The sequence below is a fragment of the Mustela nivalis genome (assembly GCF_964662115.1).
Source record: "Mustela nivalis genome assembly, chromosome: 15".
NCBI classification, from domain to species: domain Eukaryota; kingdom Metazoa; phylum Chordata; class Mammalia; order Carnivora; family Mustelidae; genus Mustela; species Mustela nivalis.
In genome coordinates, this window is record NC_139034.1 from 44,357,661 (window position 1) to 44,383,047 (window position 25,387).

Genomic DNA, 25,387 nt, shown 5'->3' on the forward strand with positions numbered 1-25,387 from the left:
CCTGAGCCAAAGGCAGGTACTTGAACTGATTGAGCAACTCAGGTGCCTCAAGGGAGAATTTTAATCAGACTCTGCCCATTTCAAGAATATCTCTCCTTTGCTCATGTGGTCAACACTGGCTTTTATTTAACTTATTATTCAACAAGTTCAAAATTTATAGTAGGGTTTTATTAAATATTTTATGAGTAAATTGAATCAGTGGCTGTATTATAGCAATTATAAATGAGATTAGAGTGAAATTTCAGTAAATGAATGGCTGATGGTACTTGTTCTGTTTTTATTTATGTAAATAATTATTTCTTCTAAAAGATACTAATTGATTTTTTAAAAATTACTTAAAATTTCTATCAAAGTAATACATGTTTGTAGCTTAAAAAAAGAAAAAAAGAAGATACTGAAGAACTTATATTGAAGAATAGTAGTTCCTAAAAAAAAAAGAAGTTCCTGGGACACAACGCCTGGGTGGCTCATTTGGTTTAAGCATCTGACTTTGGCTCAGGTCATGATCTCGGGGTCCTGGGATTGAGCCCCATGTCAGGCTCCTCACTTAACAGGTAGTCTGCTTGTCCCTCTTCCCTCTGCCCCCTCCCCCAACTTCCCCTCTCCCTCTCTCTCTTTCTCATATGAATAAATAAAATCTTTGAAAAAAACAAGAGTAGTTCCTGCTCACCCATCTCTCTCCTCCTCGCAATCCTAGTTTAACTCTTAAATGTTTCTGATGGTTATTTTCCTCTTTCAGAATAATATGCCTTTGAGCGCCTGGGTGGCTCAGTTGGTTAAGCTACTGCCTTCCGCTCAGGTCGTGATCCCAGAGTCCGAGGTTGGAGTCCTGCTTCTTGTTCCCAGCTCCATGAGGAGTCTGCTTCTCCCTCTGACCTTCTCCTCTCTCATGCTCTTTCTTACTCTCTCTCTCAAATAAATAAAGTATTTTTAAAAATTATAATATGCCTTTATCAAGCTGTTTTGACTTCGTTTTAATTTTATTGTCTGTTGATTCATGGGATAGATAAATACTTAGCCTGTCCAACTACTTATCTGCCCTCCCTAATAAATATATTACTATTTTTAGAAGCCCCTTATCTTTAATTTCTCAGTGTCAAGATAGACGAAATGTACATTTTGTCATGTAACTATAATGAAGTCTTCCATATATCTTACACTAGCTGATAGCCACATTTAAATTTACAGTGTTTCTATTATGATGCCTGTAAATTTTCTGTATAGAAAATCATGTAAATAGCTCTGATTTTATTTTATTTCTTATACAGCTTCTAGTACTTCCTGGAATATCTAATTGTCATTTTTTTTTCTTAATATTGCTTGCTTTTATTTATTTTTCAGTTCTTATAAGGTAATGGTTCTCAATTAAAATTAGCATTTTCCTGGGGCACCTGGGTGGCTCAGTGGGTTAAGCCTCTGTCTTCGGCTCAGGTCATGATCCCAGGGTCCTGGGATCGAGCCCCACATCGGGCTCTCTGCTCTGCAGGGAGCCTGCTTCCTCCTCTCTCTCTGCTTGCCTCTCTGCCTACTTGTGATCTCTGTCAGATAAATTAAAAAAAAAAAAAACTTAAAAAAAAATTAGCATTTTCCCAACACCCGTCCCTGCCCCCTGCATGTATTCTCTAAGATCATTAAAGAATACATTTACCTGTATGTGTACATAAATAATATGTAGGATTGCTTATTGAATAATTTAAGAATTTATATAGTCAGGATATTTCGTAATGTCTGGAGATATTCTTGTTTGTCACAACTTGGGGAGCACCACTGGCATCTAATGTGTAGAGCCTAGGAATGCTGTTAAACATCCTACACTGCACAAAGCAGTCCCCTAAATAAAGAATCATCCAACCCAAAATTTTAATATGTAAGATTGAGAAAAAAATTTATCACATGTATGGAATGCTTTCTTCCCTTTTGTTTTTTCCCCACTGGGCAGCTCCCTTCTGAAGTGTTCCTTCTTCTTCTAATCTGAAGTGAATTTTTTTTTTTTTTTAAGTTCTGCTGTGCATCTTTCTTTTGAGATTTCAGTTTATCGTTTTCCTGTGTTGGATTCATTTTCTTGTGCCATTTTCTTTTTTTAGTTTATTCCATTTCCTTATTAGTTCACATCCTTATGTAGTTCAGTTTCCTGTGAATGGATGGTTAAAAGTAAATTTTCTTAGGTGTTGCATGTCTGAAACTGTATTTATCTTGCCCTGACACCTGAGTGATGTTTTGGATAGTTGTAGAATTACCAGTGGAAACCATTTTTTTCCCCAATTTTGAGGGCATTAATCAAAAGAGTCTGGTGCCAGCTTCATTCTTATTTCTTCTTCCTTTTTCCTTCTTCTTATTTGCTATGTGTTTTAGAGTTCTCTTTTTATATCCCTGGTCTCTTGAAAATTCACAATTAAGTATCTGGGTATTTTTCCCTCCATTCATTGTATTGGGAACTTTTCTTTTTTACGGAGTTCTTTCAGAGTCATTATTTATATCTTTATCTTTGGGAAATTCTCTTATATTTTTTCCTTGCAATTTCCTCTATACTCTACTGTTATTAGAACCTTTATTAACTGGTTATAGGACCCTCTCAATTACTTCTTTAGGTCTCTTACTTTTTGGCAGTAAATAAAGCAGAGAGGTTAATAAAATAAATACTAATGTTGGATATACCCAGAATTGACTATTATTAGTTGGTAAACTGACTTTTTTTCCTAATAAAAAACAGAAATTTCAGATAGAAGTTCCCTATGATCCACATCTTCGATTCTCTCTCCTTCTTTGCCTTTTCAGAAGCAATCTTACTATGATTTTTGCATGTATTCTCTAAGATCATTAAAGAATACATTTACCTGTATGTGTACATAAATAATATGTAGGATTGCTTATTGAATAATTTAAGAATTTATATAGTCAATATTTCACAGCTTACTTTCTATCCTGTGTCTGTGCTGGTATATGTAGACCTATTTGTAAGTTCCCTAGAGGCAAGGACTGTCTTGCTCATTGTGAAATCACTAGCACCTAGATCAGTAACTGACATACAGCTAGCACTCAATGTGTATTTCTTAAATGAATCAATATAGTGTATTTTTAACTGCTATGTAGTAGTAACTATATGAATATATTGCATATCACATTTTATATATTCGTTCACATACAAATTGACAATTTAGATCATTTCTAATTTCCATGCTTCTTATTATGAACAGTGTTGTGAAGCACCCTTATATGCGTCTCTTTATACTTGTGTTTCAGATTTTATCAAGATTGCTTACCTCAGCAGGGAGCCTACTTCCCTCTCTCTCTCTGCCTACTTGTGATCTCTGTCTGTCAAATAAAATCTTTAAAAAAAATTATTTTTTTAATTTAAAAATTTATGTTATGTTTACATAACATAAAATTAACCATTTCAAAGTGAACAATTCAGTAGTTCTTTTACTTTTTTCTCTCATCTTGCTGCATTTTTTTGTTTTACTTCCTGAGAGAGTTCCTTAACTTTTTTGAAACTTACTATTGGTTTTTTTTTTTTTTAAGATTTTATTTATTTGATAGAGACATCACAAGTAGTCAGAGAGGCAGGCAGAGAGAGGAGGAAGCAGGCTCCCTGCTGAGCAGAGAGCCTGATGTGGAGCTTGATCCCAGGACCCTGAGATCATGACCTGAGCTGAAGGCAGAGGCTTTAACCCACTGAGCCACCCAGCTGCCCCGACTATTGGGTTTTTAATTTGGGTAAATATTTTTAATTTCTAGGAAGCCCCTTTAACATTTTTTCACAATACCTATTCTTTTTTACAGACTCTTCTTTTTCATGGTGCTCTGTTTTTCTTTCATCTTTTGATTCTGAGGGAAGTAATCAAAGGTCTTTTCCCTTTTGGAATCATTTCTGTTTCCTCTAGTGCCATTTTTTTTTTTCCTGTTTGTTGTTCTTGGTCTCATGTTATAGGTTATAGGTTTGTTGTTCTTGGTTTCATGTTATAGGCTTTTCCCAATTTTCCTTGGTATTTGGTTATTAGTTCACAGATTAAAATGAGCCAGGAGAAAAAGTATGTATACCTGGTAGACACCCTTAGACCAAAAGGCTTTGCTCTGGAGTGACCAAGTAGATTACTTAATAACTCACTTTAGGACCTGTAAATGCTGCAGTGGGGTGACCTGGGTTTTTTGTTTGTTTGTTTGTTTGTTTTTTAAGATTTTTATTTATTTATTTGACAGAGATCACAAGTAGGCAGAGAGGCAGGCAGAGAGAGAGGGGAGGAAGCAGGCTCCCTGCTGAGCAGAGAACCTGATGCGGCGCTCAATCCCAGAACCCTGGGATCATGACCTGAGCCAAAGGCAGAGGCTTTAACCCACTGAGCCACCCAGGCGCCTCGAGCTGGTTTGTTTTGTGGTACCCAGTGTCCTTATTTGCCATCTTGGTTCTTCCCAAAGAAACCATTTGGCTTCTTAAAGAAAAACCCTGCTTTTATGCGTTCCTCTTCTCTTCTCTTTTCTAGTTTTTGTGTTTATTTTATATTGCAGCTGGTTGCCAGAATTTGAATGTATGCCCTTGAATATGGGGGGTGGTGGATAAGAGAAAGTCATCCATTTTTCTCCTCTACCATTTTCCCCCCTCCCCTTACTCCTCTGTTTATCTCCAGCGTTTTTGAATGTCTGCCATCTTGCAGACACATCAAATCACACCTGCCCCACACTGAACTCATCTTTCTCCAGAAATATTAACTCTCATCATCCATCCTCATTCTCCCTAATTTCCCCGGAGTCACCAGGTACTATACAATTTGATCACTAAGTGCTCCTTGCCTCTTGCTGCTTATTTATACCCTCCTTGTCACTGCCCTGTTCTAGACCATCTTCATCTCTGATTTGGATTGATGTAGTAGCTTCCTAATCAGTGTCTCAACCTCCAATATTTCTTCCCTCCGAATCTGGTTTTCTGTTGTACACAGCCAGCACATTCCTAGTTTATCCACATGACAGTTAAAGAAAAGGAAGAGGTCTGAGGAAAAGACTTTTCTTTTTTTTTTTTTTTTTTCCTGCAAAAGCAGAGCTTCTCACAATGTTATCCTGACTCTTAAAATTCAAGTTTTATGGTGGCATGATGAGGTGCTTTCAGGAAAATGGTTAGAGAAACAAAGGAAAAGGACCATCAGGCTTAGAAAGATGGACCTGTAGTTGCTGGAAGCTAGAAGAGGCCTCGTAGGACTTTAGAAGTCTTTAATGACTGAGACCCAGAGGGGACATTAAAGATTATCTCTTCCAGTTCTCTAATTTTATGTATGAGTGACCTGAAACACAGCACAGGTCACACTGTGAGTTAGTGCTGAAACCAGATTGTGGATTTTGAGCATTTTTTTTTACTCTGGGTTTAAGTGTAGTTAATCAGAGCATAGACTGGGACCAGAGTCCTGGGGATAGCATGCTAGCTCTGTCTTTTGTAAACTGTGTGTCCATGAGAAGGTTTGATTAAGCTCTTCATATTTGAGGTTCCTCAGCTGTAAAGTGTGTAATGCCAGTACATACCTCACAGAGTTGTTGTGAGGATTAAATAAGTTAATATAAAGAAAGCACTTAAAACAATGTCTAGCACATAGTAAAAAGCGTTAGCACTGTTGTCATATATTAATGTAAGGCATACTGAATTTATTTATGCCTGTGGCCTAATTTATACACCATGTTACTTAATTTTTCATTTTACAATGTAAGGAAATAGCCATGGTGCAAGTGTTATAGTTGTACACTGGTGTACAAGGATTATAGTTACCTCTGTTATCAGTGAGGAATATGACCTGATTCCTTGTGAATACCGCTGTAGAGTACTGAAGAGCTGCTTTGAGATGCAGTGGTTGGCAGAATTCTCCTGTGACTCATTCCTATTAAGCAGCCACTCAGCAGATGGGCTTGAAATTTGTGATTTAGCAAAATTACACACTATTATGTTGAGACTTACTGGGTTACTTACAAATAGTGTTAAATTGTCATGCTAATATGTTAATATAAAATATGTTCTAAGGATGTTAAATGGCAAAGTTAGGTTCCCTTGTCTGATTAACTCTGTATTAAAAAAAATAGAAAGGAATGAGGAACTGGGTGGTTCCGAATCCTCAGTCAGTTAAGTATCTGCCTTCAGCTCAGGTCATGATCCTGGGATCCTTGGCTCAAACCCCAGGTCGGACTCCTTGTTCAACAGGAGCTTACTTCTCTCTCTTTCTCTGCATGCCACTCCTCCTTCATGTCTTCTTTACCTTGCTATCTCTCTCTTGCTGTCAAATAAATAAATAAAATTTTTTAAAAAGTTAAAAAAGAAACAGGTTGTTGATTACAGGACTCTTCAGAGCATTTAATATATTATGTTAGCTTGGCTTGTGACTTTCTTAAAGGGCAATATGGTAACTAGCCAGACTGATCCAGAGACTGGCTGTTTTGGCTAATGGTGGTCTACTGGGTTTTGTAGAATAATAATCATCTGTCTTAGAATTATATTAGCATGCCTCAATTATAAATGAAATCTTTTATTAGGGCGGATGGTGTAAGAAATTTCATATTTGTAAAATAAGAAAACTGCTGAGAAAGGTATAAAATCAACAAACAATACCTTTCTTACTTATCAAAGACTTTATGATGCTATATACCAGTTTAACATTGCAGTTATGGAATGTACTACTGGTATTATAGTTTGGATATAGAAAATACTTTTGACTATACAGTTTGCCTCTCTGCTTCACAACTGCGCTTTTTGCACTCCTGCGAGGTTTATCGTTCATGGAAATGAGTGACGGTTGTGTTGTTTCTAATCTCAGCTCATGATACTGCTTCCTTCTCAGAATTTACCCTGATCTTTCCATGCAGACTTAACTGCCCAATTCATCTTATTTATACAGGGTACATTAGAATTTTTTGTTTCTGTTCATTATAATTTTTTGCTTTCGTGGCTGCCAGTTCACTGGACCATCAACTTCTTGAAGATGGGTCTGAACTTTTAACTTTATATTACTTGAAAAAACAACAACAACAACAACAATAACAAAACTTTATATTATTTATAGTGCCAAATAAATCCCAAATAAAAATTTCGCTGAAGGAAGGGAAAAAATCATTCATGAGGCTGAATTAGCTTTAAGGAAACTTAAAAAAATTATTTCTTAATGTTTTTGGTTCTATAAAAGGCCAAATTCTTGTAACCTAATTCCTGTAAACTAATTGATATATGAGTGCTGTTACACACACTAGAAACTATAGTTGTGTCTATATCCACTGGTAGTGAAGTTTCAGATTTTTTGACAAATAAAACAAGGTCAGAATATTTATTTAACATTACCTACAGGATTAATTTCCTGTCAAAATATGGGTTTCATATTTACTAAATTATGAAAGTTTTGAAATTATAAAATTATTATTAAATTATGGAAGTTAAAAGGATAGATTCACAAAATACATTTTGTCCACATACAGTTTTTGTGGGCACCTGGGTGGCTCATTTGGTTGGGCAACTGCCTTCAGCTTGGGTCATGATCCTGGAGTCCTGGGATCTAGTCCTACAACAGGCTCCCTGCTCAGCAGGGAGTTTGCTTCTCCCTCTGACCCTCTCCCCTTTCATGCTCTCTCTCTCACTCTATTTCTCATATGAATAAATAAAATCCTTAAAAAAACACAAACATACAGTTTTTGTATAGGTGTGTTTTTAAAATAATACTTCGCTGAATAACCTGACCTCTTGCCAGTCTGACTTTTTGACTTTTATTCATTTTAAGATTGTTATTAACATATGTTTTATAGAAATGCATATATTTAGTTATTTGTGACTGTTTAGTTAAATATTATCTTTGTTGACATGCACATCTTTAAAGTGGGAAAATGTTTTTATTGTAAAATGATGATGGCTTAGAAATGTTCAGATTTTAGAATCTGTAACAATTGAGTTTTATATGCCAAATATTATTTTAAAAATTAGTTTATTGCCCTTTTAAAATTGAAAGTCATATCAAGGCTTCTTTCATGATGAAATTAATGAAAAATATAACTGTTAACATGAGGGAGTGCTGTTTCTAGACAGTCCGCACACATGAGAATGAATAAGTTGATATATAAATATAAAATCATGAGTTTATCCTGAAACTACTATTTCTAGTCCAACACCAGATGTTTATTTCTAGCCTTCTGCCATCTATATTTGTATCTTCCTTCTCCAACAGTGAGAACCCTGATTCCTAACATCATCAGTGTATTTACTTATTTGCTCAGAGTAGTTCGAGTGCTACAACTATACCACTGCGGAAAAAGAAAACTGCTGGAGTTCAAGATTTGCTTAGAGTTTTTAATGTTTAATTTAAATGTTTAATTTAATGTTTACTGGATTAGCTTTTTATTTTAGTGTGGTTACATTTTTGATTTAACATATAGATAATTGGCTTCTTTCTAATTGTATTTAATTTTAGGCTCATACCTTGATTAAGTTTTATATTTTGAATGTTTTCGTCATCATTTTCAATAAAAAATGCTGTAAGGCAGCTCTGGACTAAGGAGTCAAAGGCTTTTGTTTTATCCATTGTTGCCACTTTCTAGGTATCATTGGTAAATTAGCAAACTTCTCTGAAATTCTCCTGTCTTCTGTTTCCTAAGGTATTGTTTACATACAATTAAATTCGCCAATCTTAAAAGTACAGTTTGATGGATTTGATAACATATTTAGTTGTGTAAATAGATTTTTTTTTTCAGATTTTATTTATTTGACAGGCAGAGATCACAAGTAGGCAGAGCAGAGAGAGGGGTGGGGGAAGCAGGCTCCCTGCTGAGCAGAGAGCCGGATGTGGGGCTTCATCCTAGGACCCTGAGATCATGACCTAAGCTGAAAGCAGAGGCTTAACCCACTCAGCCACCCAGGCGCCCCTGTGTAAAGGGATTTCTTACCTTCCAACTCCTTTGTATTTGATGTCCTTCCTTATCCCCACCCCAGGCAAACTCTGATCTACTTTCTGTCAGATAGTTTTGCTTTTTCTTAAATTTTATCTAAATGGAATCACATACTGTGTGTGATCTTTTGTATGTTGCCCTCTTTCACTTGGGATAATGTTTTTGAGATTCACTCACACCATTGTGTGTATTTGTATTTTGCTTCTTTTTATTGTGGTATAAATATATTACAATTTTAAGAATAGTTGTTGGACTTTTGGGTTACTTATAATTATTGCAATTATAAATAATAATGCTTTGAACATTCATGTATACATTTTTGTGTAGACCTATGCTATTGTTTCTCTTTTACATTATTTTTATGGTGATTTTGCTAAGGATTGTGTTAGGTAATATCCTTAACTTTCATAGTGCATTTACTGTTAATAGTGTACTACTTTAAGTAAAATAGAGAAATGTTGTAACATCTGTCTTATAATTCACTTACTCTTTCCACTATGTTCATCCTGCTGTTAACTTCATTTTATTTCAGAACTAGTTTTCTATTCTAGAACTTTCACTAGATTTTTTAATTTTTTCTCTCAGCTGAAACATCATCTGTCTGCTGAGATTTAATGTATTGAAGGCATCTTTTCTTAATTGAGAGTAGTAACATTTATTTTAATATTCTTGTCTTCTAGTTCTAGCATCTGGTTCATCTTCGTTCAAATCTGATTGATTTTCTTTTTTCTTGAGAATGTGGGTTTTTTTTTTTGGTTCTTTGTTGGGTAATTTTGGATTGTATTCTTGGTGTTATGAATTGTTGAGTGGTGGAGATTTTGATCCTGCTGCTTTTCACCAATGATATTGTTTCCTAAGTTGTAGATGGCACCTTTTTTTCACAGGCATGAACTATAGAGTCTTAATTTGTTTGGCAATTCCATTCTCTGTTCAAATCTTTTGTCTTTATCTGGATTTTCTGTGAGTGTTCTGCATGTGGGTCATTCTGAGGTCATCAGAGAGGAGAGTAGCCAGAGTCTGTAGACCCCTCTTTGGATTTTTCCCTTACCAGATCCCCCCCCTCCCCCTTCAGTGGTCCTGGTTTCTTTACTTCCTTTTTCTGTTCCCCAGAGCATAAAGATTATCAGTATGTCCTTGTACATACCTGGTCTGCCATTTGGACTGCACTCTGTCCTAGATTTTAAAGCACCAGAGACCATAAGTAGCTTGTAGCTCCCAGTCTTCCACCTCCAAATGAGGATGCATTCCCCATCAGTATTTTCTGCTCACTTTGCAGTAGCTGGAGTTGATTTTTGTATTTTTTCTACCTTTTTAGATATTTTCTGTGGGGGGCAGAGGGTATCATCATACATCCAGTAGAATGTATGATGTACTCCATCATGTATGATGTATGTACTCCATCATACCCAGAACTGGTGCTTTAAAGAATATATATTGATTCCTGTCTTTTTAAGTGGTGCTCACACACACAAACACACACACACACACACACACACACACACACACACACACACAAATAGGTATGGGAATCCCAGGAGTCAAGTATGTAAACTTTAACACACAAGACTCAGAGAGAGGGTAAGGAGAGATAGTGTCATTTACCTAAATTCTTATTCTGTCACCGAGAGTGCTTTTGTTAATTGTAAAACTCTTTAGGGATATTTGTTCATCAAGTAAGATTTCTTAAAATTGGAAATTTTTTATAAACAATCATTTTTATTAAAATATTTAGTTATTTCCAGAAGCACAAAATATTTCATAATTTCAAAGTTTAAAGTTCTTTTTCTCTGTCCTAACACATATAATATCACATAGCAGTACCACTTTTAGAAATACCTCTTATAAAAATACTAATATTTGTCCTCTATTGTGTCTCTACAAATATACTCAAGAAAGTATTGTTAATAGAAAATTAGAAACAACCTGAATAGTTAAATAAATTTTGGTATTGCCCCTATGTAGAAAGGAATACTTTGCATCTATTGAAAAGGATGAGATGGGGTAATCTATGTGCTTGAAATGAAAGTTGGCTGTGATATACTTTTTTAAAAAATTTTATTTATTAATTTGACAGAGATCACAAGTAGGCAGAGAGGCAGGCAGAGAGAGAGGGGGAAGCAGGCTCCCCGCAGAGCAGAGAGCCAGATGTGGGGCTCGATCTCAAGACCCTGAGATCATGACCTGAGCCGAAGGCAGAGGCTTTAACCCACTGAGCCACCCAGGTGCCCCTGGCTGTGATATATTCTTAAATGAAAAAAATTACTGCAAAAATTTTTATGTAAAATGATTAATTTTTATAAGCAAACAAATATTTTCTTCTAAATTCCACTCCAGTTTATGTGTATATATATTACAAGGATATACAAGGTCTAGGATTGTTAATACTGTTTATTTTTTAGAAGGAAAATTGGGGAGGGGCCACTTCCAGCTTTTAGTTATACCTCTCTACAGTTTTTATTTTAAAGAAATGAAAGCTAGAATCTATATTTATTGACTAATATATATCTTATGGGCTAAGATAAATATAAATTATATATATATGTATATATATATATATATATATATATATATATGAAGGCATATATATATGCACCACTGTTTTGGCAAATAAGTCATTTATTTGTTTAATATTTACTTGATTTGATAGCATATTTAAGTGACTGCTCTTTTTATTTTAGGCCTCTTTCATTTTCATTTTGTTTTAATTTATGGAGGATTGTTATACTATTAGATGGTAAAATGTATGATTACATATACTACGAATGAGTAGGTATTTGCCATAATTGCTTATGATAATTGAAGTAGATTTTCATTTTTAAAGTTTTAAATAAAAGCCATTAAATAAATATATTAATGGCATTTAAATAAATTATAAATAAATTATAAAATGTCTAATTTTAAAATTAGTTATTACAACTGTAATTCTGTGCTAAAGAATTTTAAGATTATTACTCATCAGCTATTTCTTGACAGCGTTTTAAATTTTGATGTAAATGGCAGATTGGACAAAAATGATGGCAGTGTATTTTGCATTGGAAATTCTGCGTTGGGCAGAAATAGTTGTGCAGTCTCATGGAGTAACTTAATTTCTTACTGTTATAAATTGTATATATTTATCTGTATGTAAAACTGGAAGATATCCACAAATTAAATATTGAAATTCCTTCCATCTTGCTGACACTTACCCTCTGTTCTCAGTGAACTTTCTAAATATGTTAGAAATATGGAGTTCAGGCTTCCTATAAAGAACCATACGGAAACACACACACATACCTCTGACTGTTAGTTGTAGCCATTGAGGAAATTCCCTTTGTTGTTTGTCAATTCTGTTTTTGTTTGTCAATTCTTATTCATTTTCTTTTTTCTAATAACCCAAAGACATCTTTGAGTATCATGTTTTGAAAGTATTTCCCAGGATACCAAGAGTATAGTGTTTAAGAAGGAAGAAAACAAGTATTTTAGTTAGCATCTATATTAGCAAGCATATGCTAGGTTTTTCATTTCTGTCTCATTTATTCTTGAGCATAACTCTGCATATCAATATTTTCAGGATGACCTCAACTTTTTTTCCTTAGGAAAATAAACAGAGGTGCGGAAATTTAAATTGCCTAGAATTCCACTGTATTCAAGGGTGAGACTGAGATGAGCATCTAGTTCTGCTTTACTAAACAGATCGCACAATAATCTCTCCAAGCTTTTCATAAAAGTGCCTTCTAATTTTTACTATAATATCTTATATTTTTAAATAACATTTCTTATACAAACCTGAGTATGCAATCTCTGGTGATTAATCCGGGGATGCACTTGGCATAGACTGTGCAGGAACTGATCCTCTCTTGCCATAGTCAGTGCACAGGGCGTAGGGCCTGAAGTGAGGCTTTCCACCTGATATATAGTTTTATAGCTGTCACCTTTGTGCTAAGGAAAAGATGACAGAAATATCAAATACTCTTGCATTTTAAAATATGAGTTACTTGAACACAATGTTAGCTCTGCTTCTGAATTAAAGTATGAAAATGTTGAATTAGGATATAAGTTATATAAGGATAAGGATATAAATTATAACCTCCAATGAAAGTAAAAATATATAGGCTTCATTTTATACTTTTTTTTTTAAGATTTTATTTATGTATTTGACAGACAGAGATTACAAGTAGGCAGAAAGGCAGTCAGAGAGAGGAGGAAGCAGGCTCCCCGCTGAGCAGAGTGCCCTGATGTAGGGTGGATCCCAGGACCCCAGGATCATGACCTGAGCTGAAGGCAGAGGCTTTAACCCACTGAGCCACCCAGGTGCCCCTATACTTTTAAATTTGTGTGAAGGCTTGATTAGCAAAAATGATAATAACATAGATAGGTTCCCATTGCCACTATTCTTTGTAATATATCTGTTATGGAATTTCCTAGGAATTATTTACAAAGTTTTACTTGCTCAGATGGTAAAAAACTTTTATACTGAATAAGCATTCCAGGATTAATATCATCATAGGTTAGTTTATGTATAGGGAAAATATTTTAATATCTGGAAATGGGTTATAAAAAAATAGAAGCTTGTAGTTTATTGTTACCTATCCTCTTATGGTTATTATCTTAAAATTGTCATGCTTATTTACTTTGATGTCAGAGAAAAGCAACTATTGAAATAATGTTGAAAATACTCTTTGTGACTACTCCACAGCAAAAAAGCCTTATTCTCTAATAATTTATGTGTACTTTTTATAAGTCTCTATTTTCAAAGGATGCACGTAGGAGACAATACAAGAGAAAATTACCTTTTGATATTGAATTTTTTTTCTTGAGGTATCTCTTAAATGCTTGCTAAATGAGTTTGTTTTTAAACCCTGAGTGATCTTTATAGCAAATACAAATTTTAAAATTGTAATAGTGTATTTTATTTTCTTTGATATCTCTCCTACCCCTTAACAGCCGGTAAATGTCAAATCCTTTATTTGAAAGCTAGTTTAGTACATCTTTGGAGGTTTACCTTTCAGTAGTGGTGTGATGATATTTCACTTTGTGAAGCAAGGTTGTCACCTAGTGGTGTTTTCAAGTAGTACAGCCTTCAGATTTTGCTAATAAATCTTCAGTATTTTAAAGGGAAGTGCCTAACAAAAATAAACGTAGCTTTCAGTTTTTCAGAATTTAAAGTGTTTTTTTTCTTTAAGATTTTATTTATTTATTTGACAGACACAGATCACAAGTAGGCAGAGAGGCAGGCAGAGAAAGAGGAGAAAGCAGGCTCTCTGCTGAGCAGAGAGACCCATGCAAGGCTCGATCCCAGGACCCTGAGACCATGACCTGAGCTGAAGGCAAGCACCCTTTAAAGTGTTTTAAATTAGATATAACTTTTCAAAGGATTCTCCTTATAATTTTTTCTAATTTCCACCTTTCACTGTTTAATGTTGGGTCAAAAAATTTTTGTCTGGCCACTGAAATATTTGAGGTAGGGTATTGATCATGGTGTATATCAGGACTTTTCATAATGCTTCACATATCTAGAAGTTGTTTGTTTAGGGAAAAAAATGTTTCTCTAGCACTAAGTAAATTTTCTCTTTTTAATTTTTGCATAGTCATCCTCAGTTTTTGTGCCAGTTTATTTTATGAAAAAATTGCATTTAAAATATTAAGTATCTTTGATATCTTTGCTTTTGGTATTTCTATTTTGATAATGTAACAATTTGAAAAATTAATGTAGAAGAAATTAAAACAGATTTATTGAGATGTGAGTAAGTTTGTACATGTGGAAGAAATTTAATGTCATAGGTTAACCAAATGGAAATAGTGTACCTTTGTATATGTAAAGAAACCATAAAAAGTGAAAACTGATAAAAATAATGTATTTCTGGATAAAATAAATTTTGTATTAAAAATAGTTTACTGCAGGTCATGATCCCAGGGTCCTGGGATCGAGCCCCACATCGGGCTCTCTGCTCAGTGGGGAGCCTGCTTCCCCCTCTGCCTGCCTCTCTGCCTACTTGTGATCTATCTCTCTCTCTGTCAAATAAATAAATAAAATCTTTTTAAAAAAATAGTTTACTGTATTGATTAAGATCAACAGTAAGTGATTGTACTTAGAAGTACTTTAAATAATATATAACTTTACTCATCTGATACATTCATACATAAACCATAGAGAAAATTAAATTTTAAGCTAGTGTTGATTCAGGTCCTTATTATAATTGTTGCAATAGAGATTCCAAGAATTCAGTGGTATTTATTTTGGCATAAGGTAGATGGCTACTTTACCTAAAGAAAGAAAGAAGATGATAGAATAGAGACTTGGTTATTAATGGAAACGCAATAAAAGACCTTTTTTTAGATTTTTATCTTTTGTGTATCATGGTTTGTCCTCTGAGCCACCCAGGTGCCCCATCAATTTGTGTTTTCAAAAATGATTTTATTGGGGCACCTGGGTGGCTCAATGGGTTAAGCCTCTGCCTTCGGCTCAGGTCATGGTCTCAGGGTCCTGGGATCGAGCCCCGCATCGGGCTCTCTGCTCAGCGGGGAGCCTGCTTCCCCTTCTCTCTCTGCCTACCTTTCTGCCTACTTGTGATCTCTCTCTCTCTATCAAATAAATAATAAATAAAAAATTTTAAAAATAATATTTTTACCCCAGTGTATCTATAAACTGTCTTGATATATTAATTTCATCTGTACCAAGTGATCTGAAGCAAATTTTTTATTAGCTTTGTTATCTTACTAATCTTGTTATTCAACATGGTTAAATACTGGCATACTTCAGAGATATTGTGGGTTTGGTTTCATATCACCACAGTAAAACAAATATCGCAATAAAGCAAGTAAAATTAATTTTTTGGGTTCCCAGTGCATATAAAAGTTGTCTTCACTATAATCATCTTCACAGTGTCTTTACCAGGAACAGATTCCCTCTCAAGAAACCACTTTATTTGCTCACTGATAAGAATCAAGCCTTCATCTGTTCAAGTTTTATCATGAGATTGCATCAATTCAGTCCCATCTTCGGGCTCTACTTCTAATTCTGCTTTTCTTGCTATTGCTACCACATCTGCAGTTACTTCTTGCACTGAAGTCTTGAACCCCTCAAAGTCATCCAAGAGGGTAGGAATCAACCTCTTCCATACTCTTGTGAATGTTAGTATTTTGACCTCTTCCATGAATCAGGAATGTTCTTAATGGCATCTAGAATGGGGCATCCTTTCCAGAAGGTCTTCAATTTACTTTGCCAAAATCCATCAGAGGAATCACTATGTATAGCAGCTATAGCTTTGCAAAGTATATTCCTTTTTCCTTTTTTTTTTCAAATATATTTCTTAAATAACAAACTTGAAAGTCTAAATTATTCCTTGACTGCAGACTGGATTGAGAATAGATGTTGTATTAGCAGGCATGAAAACAACATTAATCTTATTGTACATCTCCATCAAAGATCTTAGGTGACCAGGTGTGTTGTCAATTAGTAGTAATTTGAAAGGAATCTTTTTTACTGAGCAGAAAGTTTCAACACTGGGCTGAAAATATTCAGTAAACCATGTTGTAAAAGGATGTGCTGTCATCTAGGTTTTGTGGTTTTATTTGTAGAACATAGGCATAGTAGATTTACTGTAATTCTTAAGGGCCATAGGATTTTCAGAACAGTAAATGAGCATTGGCTACATGTTAAAATCACCAGCTGTATTATTGGCCCCTAAAAAGAGAGCCAGCCTATTTATTCCTTGAACCTTTGAAGCCAGCCATGGACTTCTCCTCTCTAGCTATGGAAGTTCTAGATGGCATCTTCTTCGAGTAGAAGTGTGTTTCATCTATATTGAAAATCTATTGCTTGGTGTAGCCACCTTCATTAATGATTTTAGCTAGATCTTCTGGATCACTTGTTGCATCTTCTCCGTTAGTACTTGCTGCTTCCCCTTGCACTTTAATGTTAAGACAGCTTTTTTCCGGGGCGCCTGGGTGGCTCAGTGGTTTGGGCTGCTGCCTTTGGCTCAGGTCATGATCTCAGGGTCCTGGGATCGAGCCCCGCATCGGGCTCCCTGCTCCGCAGGAAGCCTGCTTCCCTCTCTCTCTCTCTCTGCCTGCCTCTCTGCCTACTTGTGATCTCCGTCTTTCAAATAAATAAATAAAATCTTAAAAAAAAAAAAAAAAGACAGCTTTTTTCCCTTAAACCTCATGAACCAACCTTTGCTAGTTCAAACTAATTCTGCAGCTTTTCATCTCTCTCAGTCTTCATAGAACTGAAGAGAGTTTGGGGCTTGCTCTGGATTAGGCTTTGGCTTTAGAGAACGTTGTGACTGGTTTGATCTTCTATCCAAACATTAAAACTTTCTCCATATCAGCAATAAGGCTGTGTCACTTTCTTATCATTTGTGTGTTCATTGGAATACTGCTTTTAATTTCCTTTAACAACTGTTTCTTTAAATTTACAACTCAGCTAACTGGTGCAGTGACCTAGCTTTCAGCCTGTTTCAGCTTTCTACATGCCTTCCCCACTAAGTTTAACCATGTTTAGCTTTTGATTTAAAGTGAGAGATAGGTGGCTCTTCCTTTCGCTTGAACACTCAGAGGCCAATGTAAGGTTATTAATTGGCTTAATTTCAGTAGTGTATCTCAGAGAATAGGAAGGCCCAAGGAGAAGGGAGAGAGACGAGAGAGCAATGGTTGGTGGAGCCATCAGAAAACACACATTTATCGATTAAGTTCACCTTCTTATATGGGTGTGGTTCATGGCACCCCAAAGCAGTTATAATAGTAACATCAAAGATCATCATCACAAATATGATAATGATGAAAACGTTTGTAATATTGGAACATCTGGGTGGCTCAGTCAGTTAAGCAGTTGCCTTCGGTTCGGATCATGATCCTGGCATCCTGGGATCCAGACCCGTGTCAGGCTCACTGCTCAGCAGGGAGTCTGCTTCTTCCTCTCCCTCTGCCCCTCCTCCAGCTTGTGCTCTCTCTCTCTCTTTTGCTCACTCACTCTGTCTCTCAAATAAATAAATAAAATATTATTTTAAAAAAGTTTAATGTGAGAATGTGAGTGTAACAACAGATATGAAGTGCACAAATGCTATTGGAAAAAATGATACCAATAGACTTGCTCAACACAGGGTTGCCACAAACCTTCGATTTGTAAAAAGTACAATATCTGCAAAGCACAGTACAGCAAAGTACAGTAAAACAAGGCATGCCTGCATTATATTTTCCCAAATTATATTCACAAATAGGTATTTATAAGTCATTTTCTCCTGCCTTAGAGGAGGAAATTAGCAAGTTATTATTTCATTGTCTCTGGGGTATAAGAATAATAGCAAGAACTGAATTTTTGGCAAGTATGTTACAGTCCACTTACACAATGGGAATGGAAACAGGATAGACAGAGAGAATAGAGAGTTCTTTATTCAGGCAATTTTGTAAAATGTTTTTTAATGTGTTGAGGGGGCACCTGGCTGCCTTAATTGGTAGAGCATGCAACTTTTGATCTTGGGGTTGTGAATTCAAACCCCATGTTGGGAGTAGAGTTTACTTAATATATATATATATATATTTTTTTTTTTTTCTAATGTTTTGAGAATTTGCAGTAGGTTGTCAACTTCAATATTTGATGGGACCAAAGATACCTTTGAATTTAACTGATTTTTTAAAAATTATTACATATTTTATCCTCTTCTTTCCTCATATGAGCTTATGTAATTGGAAGTTAATTATCTTTATTTTCTTTGTGTTTAAACAAGAATTCATTTGTTAAAATTCCCATTTTGATATTTAGATTACATATTTGGTCCAATAATCTCAATGTGGTAGCAAATAATCATATATAGATCAAATACCACTAAAACCATACGAGGCCATTTGATTTGGGTTTTATTTAGAGATAGTTAAGGCTACTGTGTAAGTTTTTGTCCAGATATGTCCATTATTTTTTTATTTTGTTCTATCCATTTGGGAAGAATGTTTTCATTCTTAGTTTTCTCATTGGCATTTTAAAAAATTTTCTTGTATCGTCAACTTAATTTGTATGTGCAGTAATAGATACTGTCTTTCATTACTTTAGGAATTCAGGTCTTAGTTCAAACTGCTTGAATGGATGAGGTGGATGGAGGAGAAGAAAACTAATGTTTGCTTGTTAGGGTTTCTGGCCAATTAATTAGAATATTCCTCTTCCTATGTAGTCTGGAATCTGAAATAAGGATCAATTCCACATATGTCCAGTTTGTAAAATATTTTCGCCAAACTAAATGATTTGACACTTTGTAGTCTGATGTAGAGAACTCTGGTAAGAGCATTTGTTACCTACATAGTTGTGTTCATTGCTTTCCAAAAGTCATACAAAGTGATCCAAGTCAGCCATGAATATTACATCATTTGAGAGACACTTTGGTATAAACTTGCATGAGAAAGATAGACAAAATATACAGGAACAAATAAGCAGATAATTTTAATAAACTACTCTGATTAGTAAGTACAAAGTAACAGTGTATGTTCCACATGCAGGCTGAACTCTGTTTTGTTTGGCATATATATTGCTTTACAAAAAACTAAAAGCTAAAAATGAGAAGCTCTAATACTAACTGCTTTACCTGTCCTCCTATGGAGAGTCAACTAGAGGCAAGTTAAGGCTGTTCTTTGTAGATGAGGCATGTAGCCTTCAGTTGTCCTTGTCCTCCACATTCTGTGCCCATCATAGCCAGGGAATAAGTTAGGCTCAAGGATTTTACCTGCTTCAGAGGAATGAATGAAAGGGAAATTGGCTGTCTTTTTCCCTTATTGGTAATGAGGTGTTAATGGTGATCCACTATCTCAATCAAATAAATGAGATTAAAATAATTATATTTGTTTTATCACAGTTTTCTATCAGTTGAGGTTCTTGAATTGTAGTTTGGGCATGGTTGGTTTTTGTTTGTTTGTTTGTTTGTTTTATGCCCAGGTGACTTTTGAACATGAAATGAAGATGGTTCTGGTAGTAGTGCTTAGGCTGTGTGTGACCCTTCTCATTGAATATATATTTGTTATTTGTAATAGGAAATCCCTCTCCTCCAAATTGGTGGATAATAATTTTGAAGCTTTCACTTCTAAAGTGAAAAGTGTTGCTCAGGATTACAAATTAAGTGACTCTGAGTAAGATGGAATTTATATACCTTCTATTTATGAAAAAAAGGAAGAAGTTTCTAAAATCTCTTTTTAATTTGAGCACTTATTAAACTGTGACTTAAAATGACATTATTTGAACTTAAAATTAGTGAGAAATGTTAGTCTGTTCTGTATCATGAAGAAATTTAGCCCTTAGTGCCTTGCATGTCAATAAAATGTATTTCAATGTATTTTTAGTACAGAATAGTAATGAATGATTTTATAACATCACTGTTCCAAAATCTCCACTAGAATGGAAAAATATGTGCTTTTGCTGTTTTAGTAAACAAGAGCTTTCTGGGGTTTATTTCTTCTTTAAGGTCTGTACGCCCTTGGGTTTTATGTGCTCTGAGATGGTACATGGGAACTGATTATAATTCTCTTCCCTCCAGGTCCATCGTGCAGATGTGTACAGGGATCAGATCTGGCACACTTGCTCTAATTTTTCAATTCTTGTCTTTCTCCAAATTTCTTATATTAAGACTACTGAATTTTGTGTTTTGTTCTTTCAGTTATTGCATTACTGTCATGCAAGTTGAAGCCAATTTGGGAATTTGACTTTTATTAGTATTAGTTTTTAATTGTTTTATTCATTGATAGTGTTGGAGTTTTAAATGTTTATAAAAACAAGATGAATTTGTAAGTCCCAAGTTATGGTTAATTTAGACTCAGCCCTTCAGTGGAAATGGTACAGTATCTACAGAAGGATCACCAAGATGTTACTGGGGAGAGCTATGACTAGGTCTACTGTTCCTTGATAGGAGTATAGCTGTAAGGCTCAAATTCTTTGATTTTTCAAAATATGAAGGGCGAGTAAGAGAGACTTGAAAGATGTGGAAATTGAGACTGAGCCACATTTTAAAATTTGTTATATTCAGGAGGCATTTAATAGGCATTATTTGAAAGAAATCACATGATATTTGACTTACACATGTATAAAGTCAAATTTCTCCTTCTTTATGGCTTCTATCCTTACAATTTTAGAGTTTTCCTTTTTATATTATGTAGGGATAGTATTTTTATGTTTTTATAATTTTTTAATCTCTAATTATTAGTATTCTCTGATCTTTTACTATGAAGCTAGACTTTTTTTTTTTTTTTTTTAAAGATTGATTTATTTATTTGAGGGAGAAAGAGAGCACTCGGGGGCAAGGGGCAGAGGAAGAGGGAGAGAATATTTTAAGCAGACTTAGTGCTGAGCATGGAGCCAGATGAGGGGCTCGATCTAATGATCATGAGATCAAGACCTGTGCCATGCAAATGCCCCTAGATATATTCTTCTTTGATATATTGTGGAGTTCACTGATTGAGTTTGCCTAGTTGTCCCTTTTTGTGTGTTTGGTAAAATTGTCTAGTGGACCAGGGAATTGATTTGTACAGATACTGGCTTACATTTGTGAAAAGATCTTTTTTCTTACTTTAGCAGTTGTAGTTCGTAAATAAGAATTGTATGTTGTAATGAAAAGACTGGTGAACTGGGAGTCAGTGGGCATTCTTGTTTTAACTCTGTATCACTTAATTTTCTATTTTGGGGAAGTTCCGTTAACATCTTTGGGCCTTCTTTTCCTTATCTGTAGAACCGAAGAGGTACATTTTATTTTATTTTAGTTTTTTAAGATTTTATTTATTTATTTGACAGAGATCACAAGTAGGCAGAGAGGCAGGCAGAGAGAGAGCAGAAGGCAAGCAGGCTCCCTGCTGAGCAGAGAGCCTGATGTGGGGCTCTATCCCAGGACCCTGGGATCATGACCTAAGCCGAAGGCAGAGGCTTTAACCCACTGAGCCACCCAGGTGCCCCAAGTTTTGATTATTTTAAAGATTTATTACAGATCATCTCACTTACTATGACCTTTTAAATTCTAAAGGTATACCTTTCTAGAAAAAGTATTTTATTAGTCATTGCATATTATTTCCACATTGTGTAGGAATTTTGAAAGTTGTGTTTTTGTAATTACTCAATCAGCATATCTGATCAATCACCATATCTCTTTGTATACTGTTGCTTTCTATAATCCATCTCAACCTATACTCATCTCTCATTTCTTTCCCATTTTCCAACCAGAATATTATAGGTTATTATCACTAGAATCTATTTTACTCTTCTTACTTTTATGTTGTTGCTTATATTATTCCCTTTTGTGAATTCTTTCCCATCCCCTAGCTGCTTTGAGCCCCTGTAATGTTTCATTTATAATATTTTGGCCTTGCATGTTTATATATTTATTGTGTTGTGCTGTTTATGAGGCAGTGAACTCCTTGAAGGCAGGTGTTTAATTTACATCATTTTACTAATCTTATTACTGACTCACATACTACTTTTCACAGAAATAAGGACTTAATATTTCTAAAACTGAATTTGTAAGATGATTAATGACATACAGTCAGTGGGTAGGCCCAATGAAAATTTAACGACATAGTAAGGAAATTAACAGCCATTTTGAATTAAAGCAGTGTTTCAACCATCAATGCTGACTATAGACATTTGTATTCCCTGATCACTTGTGTACTATGATATTACTTTCTCCTCTGCATTCATTCTTACTGACTTATGTACATACTTAACACTTCTGTTTTTCCTCTGTAACCTGGTTAACTACTTGCCTTCTTTCATCATTGTAGTTTAGTACTGCCATGGTCTTAAACTCAATACTATATAATTGTTTTAATACATTCTTATTTTGATATTTATACTTTTATCTCCTTGGTCTTGTTCTAGGCTTATCAACTTTAATCTCTTGTTCTTTTGCATTATTCAATTTACATTTCTTTTCACTTGCTCCTTCATTTTTGTAAAATTATTCAGTCTGTGTTCCTTAAAGACTTGTTGGTCATTGTCTCCAGGTAGAGTTTACATTGATACATGTCTTAGAATCACTCCAATGTTGGGTATTGGTGGTTGAATTGCTGGCTCTCAGGAAAGAGCTTGCTGTCAGATTAACACTCCTGTATCTTTTCACTGGGAGAATGTCTGCAGTGGCAATGTTGGCACCAGCCCTTTTGTTAAAGTGGTTGATACTAATTATAAAAGATGTGAGATGGGTGGTGCCTGGCTGACTTGGTTGGTAGAGTGTGCGACTCTTGAGCCCCATGTTGAGTATAGAGATTACTTAAAAATAAAATCTTAAAGTAAAAGATGTGAGATGTTAATGGGCATTTGTACAGGTGGATTTTGGGGGAGATAATACCTAAATTCTAGAATTTATCAAAGAATTTTAAAATGCCTGCATTAAGCATGAATGAATGGGTAGAAATGATTCTCTCTCTGGAATCAATAATCTTTTTACTCTTGAGTTAATTATTGTCTGTAACAGATGTGATACTGGTTTAGACTGAATAAAAGATCAAAAGGCAATAAGACAATGAGTAAAAAAACTGAAAAGAGAACAGGAAAAGTAAAAGGTATAAGCTAAAAAGTTGCCTATCTTTGTGCCACTTTAAGTCAATAATATTTACTAAATCTTTCTCAGGAATGTAATGTCCAAAAAAGGGAACCTGAGAAGATAATTTAAGAAAGTAGCAGACAGAGGAAATTGTCATGGATTAAGTTTAAATCTGTTATTTTTAGTTCTATTTTTATAGCACATCTCTAGTCTCTAAGAGCTTCTGTATTAACAAATATTTAAGACAGATACTATATTTGCATAATAGGAGTAGCTCATACATTCATTAAGAAGTATTTTGATATTTAAATGGCTTTTCTCAGAAAGCGTATAGATAATTTTATTGATACAGCATCCCTTTAAGGATACGAAAGAAGGGAAATATGTGTTACCCATTTGTTCTATCAGAGATGGTAAATAAATGGAATATCCAGAGCTCTTTCCTTAATATTTATAGTAAAGCTTTTTATAGTATGGAACAAAATTGCATGTTGATTTAAGAATATAATTTGTTTAATTTTGATTTTAGGAAATATTAAGTCATTTATTTTATTTTAACAGGTATCTTTCAGATGAAGGCATTGAAGCTTGCACAAGTTCTCCTGACAAAGTCAATATAAATGACATCATCCTGATTGCTCTCAATGTAGGTTTTATTTATTAACTTGTAAACATTTTAAATCTAGAAGCTTTCATGAAAAATGTCTTACAGAATAATCTGGATTTTAAGAAAAGTATATGGAGGACATCTTTTGGTTTTACTGTGTATTTTAAGTTGCAGTGATGTTTGTTGAATTCAGTAATCTCATATCAACCCAATTTTTAGAAATTTATGTTTCTTATAACAACTGTTATATAGAATCTAATAAGAAAGGAAAAAAATGCAATTAAGATTCCCATTTCCCCCAGTGATCAGAGACTTTCATAACATTTACAGTAGATATATAATAGCAGAAACTACTATTTATATTTATTAAAATAAATTATTTTATTAACATAGGAACTCCGGGTAGGTTATAGCTTTTTGACAGTTGTATTTTTTGTTCCAAAATAACTTATCCTGTGGATAAAAGTAATATATATTGTAGAACAGTTCAGAAAACAAAAGTAAAATAAGAAAATTAAGGCTATCCATAATTACAGTTATGTTGTATATATATTTCTTTTCAATCTCCTCCTTCTACCTATTTCTATAGCTGTATCTTTTCCATAATTGGGATTGGCCTTTGGATTTTTTTGAAGAGTTATAAAAATTGTTTGAAATTTAGGTGTAAGTAAATGAATATTCTTTTTTTCATCTTTCCAGTTATGCCATTGGGAGCATTTTCAAATTATCTTTATAATAACAGTCTATTAAATGTATAATTTAATCTATTAAATTAAATTTATACATTATGATAAATAGTCAACAAAATTCACAAGAGAATTACTTACTCTCTTATTCATAAGAAAATGACAGATCCACCATATCACTGCAACACAGGTATAATGTGAAGCAGAAATGTCAGCAACTGAAAACATTTAAAATATGAATAAATAGGGCGCCTGGGTGGCTCAGTGGGTTAAGCCGCTGCCTTCAGCTCAGGTCATGATCTCAGGGTCCTGGGATCGAGTCCAGTATCGGGCTCGGCTCTCTGCTCAGCAGGGAGCCTGCTTCCCTCTTTCTCTCTCTGCCTGCCTCTCCGTCTACTTGTGATCTCTCTCTGTCAAATAAATAAATAAAATCTTTAAAAAAATAAATAAAATATGAAAAAATATATAACTGTGTATAACTTTTTCTTTTTATGTTAATTTATATCAATTAAATGTACTTACACAGATAAAATTTATGTTTTGAATTCTGTCATTTTTTTCAGCTTTGAATTTTATTCAATAAAACTAATAAGGTCATTTTTTGTTTCTGAGCTAAGAATGTAGGTTTTTAATAAAAGAATAAAAAATTTTAAAGTGAGATTTAGAGGGGCACCTGGGTGGCTCAGTGGATTAAGCCTCTGCCTTCAGTTTGGGTTATGATC

The 25,387-nt window shown here is 34.4% G+C and overlaps 1 protein-coding gene across 7 annotated transcripts in view; it reads left to right on the forward strand.

The window, feature by feature from the left end:
* Positions 1-25,387, forward strand: part of TDRD3 (tudor domain containing 3) — a 169,892-nt gene that overhangs the window by 36,336 nt on the left and 108,169 nt on the right. For all 7 annotated transcript variants that reach the window (XM_082700282.1, XM_082700284.1, XM_082700288.1 and 4 more), the window contains exon 2: positions 23,934-24,018. In XM_082700282.1, the coding sequence (XP_082556408.1) occupies positions 23,934-24,018 (85 nt within the window). The remainder of the gene's footprint in view (positions 1-23,933; positions 24,019-25,387) is intronic.